The 3,027-nt window shown below is 35.5% G+C and overlaps 1 protein-coding gene across 1 annotated transcript in view; it reads right to left on the reverse strand.

The window, feature by feature from the left end:
- The window catches only part of LOC106467796 (protein Wnt-5b-like), a 37,164-nt gene that overhangs the window by 28,729 nt on the left and 5,408 nt on the right, over nucleotides 1-3,027 (reverse strand). Inside the window, exon 2 of the mRNA XM_013928174.2 lies at nucleotides 6-262. Within this exon, the coding sequence (XP_013783628.2) occupies nucleotides 6-262 (257 nt within the window). The remainder of the gene's footprint in view (nucleotides 1-5; nucleotides 263-3,027) is intronic.

Below are 3,027 nucleotides of genomic sequence, written 5' to 3' on the forward strand. Positions count from 1 at the left end.
CTTACCTATGTTTAAGACAGGCCCAAAAACGCTCGAATCATCAACAGTGGAACAGTTCCAGCGGCGATATCTGAACTGCCACTGACATTCTGCGATTCCCAGCTGAGCCCCGCGCCCCACGTGTGGGATGTGGTCCCTATAGAGGTAGCATAGCTTGGTCTGGCCACGAGACAGTCCAGCAAGCTGCGTGCAAAGGGGCCGTGTTCCTAACAGGTACGCTTGGGGGTTCCTGAGAACGTCAATACCTTGGAGACCTAGATTCCTGTAAGAAAATTATATAGAAACGCATGAAAATACTGAGGACTTGAAATTATACAATAAAGGAAATGATTGTGAAACTTCTTCAAAATCGGTATTCATAATTTCTAAAGGATCCAGAGGATTTCATTATACACGTTGTCATAAAAACTCTTATTTTAAAACTTCCTTTCATTAAGTAAAATTCGAGATATTAAACTGTAACGCAGCAAGCTACCATCATACGATTCTATTTTAATATAACAAACTTTTAACTCAAACCGAAAAAACTAGTTTCCGTAAATCTGTGTCCACGTGCGGTTAGATGGACAATCTCAAGATCTGTTCGACTGTTTTCGAACTTTTTTCAAAAACGATCATTCTCAGTTAATCATGTGGAATTTGTTGAATATGTTAGAAAGGTAAAAATAGTTCAATTAAACTGTTTACATGATCCAACTGACACCTTGATGGATGTCCAATGGTAATCGGGATTACTTAGCTATTCGGAGGATGCAACTAACACCTTGGTAGATGTCCAATGGTAACCAGGCTTACTTAGCTATTTAGAGGATGCAACTAACACAATGGTGGGTGTCCAATGGTAACCAGGCTCCTTTAGCTGTTAAAAAGATGCAATCAAATACACGTACAAGTAATCATAATGCAAAGAAACACTGAATGGATGTAATAGAACTCAACAAGATACAACCACAATAAGGGTAATTTTTCCTTTTTTCCCCATATTACACATCAACACTGACTACAGGGATTTCAGTTAATACGACTTCTATTTTCATAATAGCACGCCAATATTTATTACTGGGAGTTTTAACTGATTTTTTATTTGAATACTTTAACTGAAGTGTTTAACTGATTTTTTGTTATTAGAATAATGTAAATGAAATTGTTAACTTATTTTTTATCCGAATACTTTAACTGAAGTTTTTTATTCGAATGCTGTAACCGATATGTAAGTAAATGAGAGCCGGATAAAAAAGAAACATTCCATTGCGTAGAACAAACCAATTAACAGAAACTACACTCTTCCACGAAACTTATTTTATTTGTGTTCGATCTGTTAAAAACGGGAATTTTACATGTTTTGTACTTCCCAAAGTGAAGACCAACCGGAAAGACATGTAGTAAACAAGTAGTACCTTGTTAATGCATGCAATCAAAAGATCCACACAAGACTCGAGTATACAAGATATGATTAATGCCTGTATATTCAACATCATTATTAAGATATTTATCATCTCTACTTTAAAATGAAATGAAAGCCGTAAGCTACCAACGCTGCTGATAAAGACTCCAAGTGATAATGCATCTTGTTATATTTTTTGTCTAGCTTTCAGACACTGATTCCTATTAACATTCAAAATAGTAATTGTTTTTATGTCATTAAGTACCGGTGGGGTCCAAAAACTGCATCACCTTGAGCTGTTTTATATGTTTGCCTGTTACGACACTCAGTGGAAAGAACTGACCAAAATAACTCGGTGAGATCACTAATTTTCTATGTAAAATAACGGAAGACAGCGGTAAGTTTAATGACTAATAGTGCTAAAATCCAGGGTTCGATTCCTCGCGGTGACTTTGCTCTAAAACAAACAAAATACACAGGATATTGATTTGTAGAATTAACTGACGATTTTGTTTGTTTATATTTTCATATGTTATTAGAGAAGCTGTAACCAACAAACTGATTGGTCTAATTCAACATAACATATAACATAATGTTTAGGGACAACAAGGGACCTGTTGGTCCATCTCAGCTGTCCCGTCTATACTAAAACTATTAAAAAATCTTAAAACCAGCCCTATCATTCATATAGTTATCAAGTTTTTACTTAAATTTACTGCCTCCACAACATCTAAAGGCAACCTTTTCCAGAGGCCAACCACCCTTTTAGAAAAATAAAACTGTCTTAGCTGAAGATGAATCCTACCCTGCCAGAATTTATATTTATGTCACCTAGTCTTACTATTCTCACCATTAAATATGAAAAAGATGATGCATCAACACTATCAGTTCCCTTAACAATATTAAACAACTCAATCAAATTTTCTATAAATGATGCATCAACACTATCAATTCCCTTAACAATATTAAACAACTCATCAAGTCACCCCCCTAACTCTTCTTTTTACAAGAGAAAAGAGTTTCAAAGATCTTAGTCTCTCCTCATATTATAACCCCTCCATCTCAGGCACCATTCTAGTACCCCTCCTCTGAACTGTTTCCGACAATTCAATGTCCTCCCTAAGGTAAGGAGCCCAAGACTGGACACAATACTCCAAATATGGCCTAACCAGTGACCTGTACAATGAAATTATAACATAGATAGATTTGTATTCAATATGTCTGTAGATACAACCTAAAATCCTATTTACCCTACCACTAGCAACAGCACACTGCATAGATGGCTTTTGAGACTGATCAACTATTACACCAAGATCCCTTTCTTTTATGACACTGTTAAGGTTATTCCCATCCTAATTATACTTATAATTCAGGTTATGATAACCCACATGCATTATCTTACATTTATTATAATTAAAACCCATCTGCCATTTATTTGCCCAACTCACTAAATAATCGAAATCCTTTTGTAAATCAGCAGCATCCTCTTCACAGCTAGCCACACCCAAGACATTAATATCATCTGTAAATTTAAGTAATTTATTGACTATCCCTTCATCTTTGTCATTAATGTAAGTCAAAAAGAGCAAAGGTCTTAAGACTGAGCCTGAGGTACCCCATTTGTGACATTAATCCAGTTTGAC

This window comes from Limulus polyphemus, unplaced genomic scaffold (genome assembly GCF_000517525.1).
Source record: "Limulus polyphemus unplaced genomic scaffold, Limulus_polyphemus-2.1.2 Scaffold2742, whole genome shotgun sequence".
NCBI lineage: Eukaryota > Metazoa > Arthropoda > Merostomata > Xiphosura > Limulidae > Limulus > Limulus polyphemus.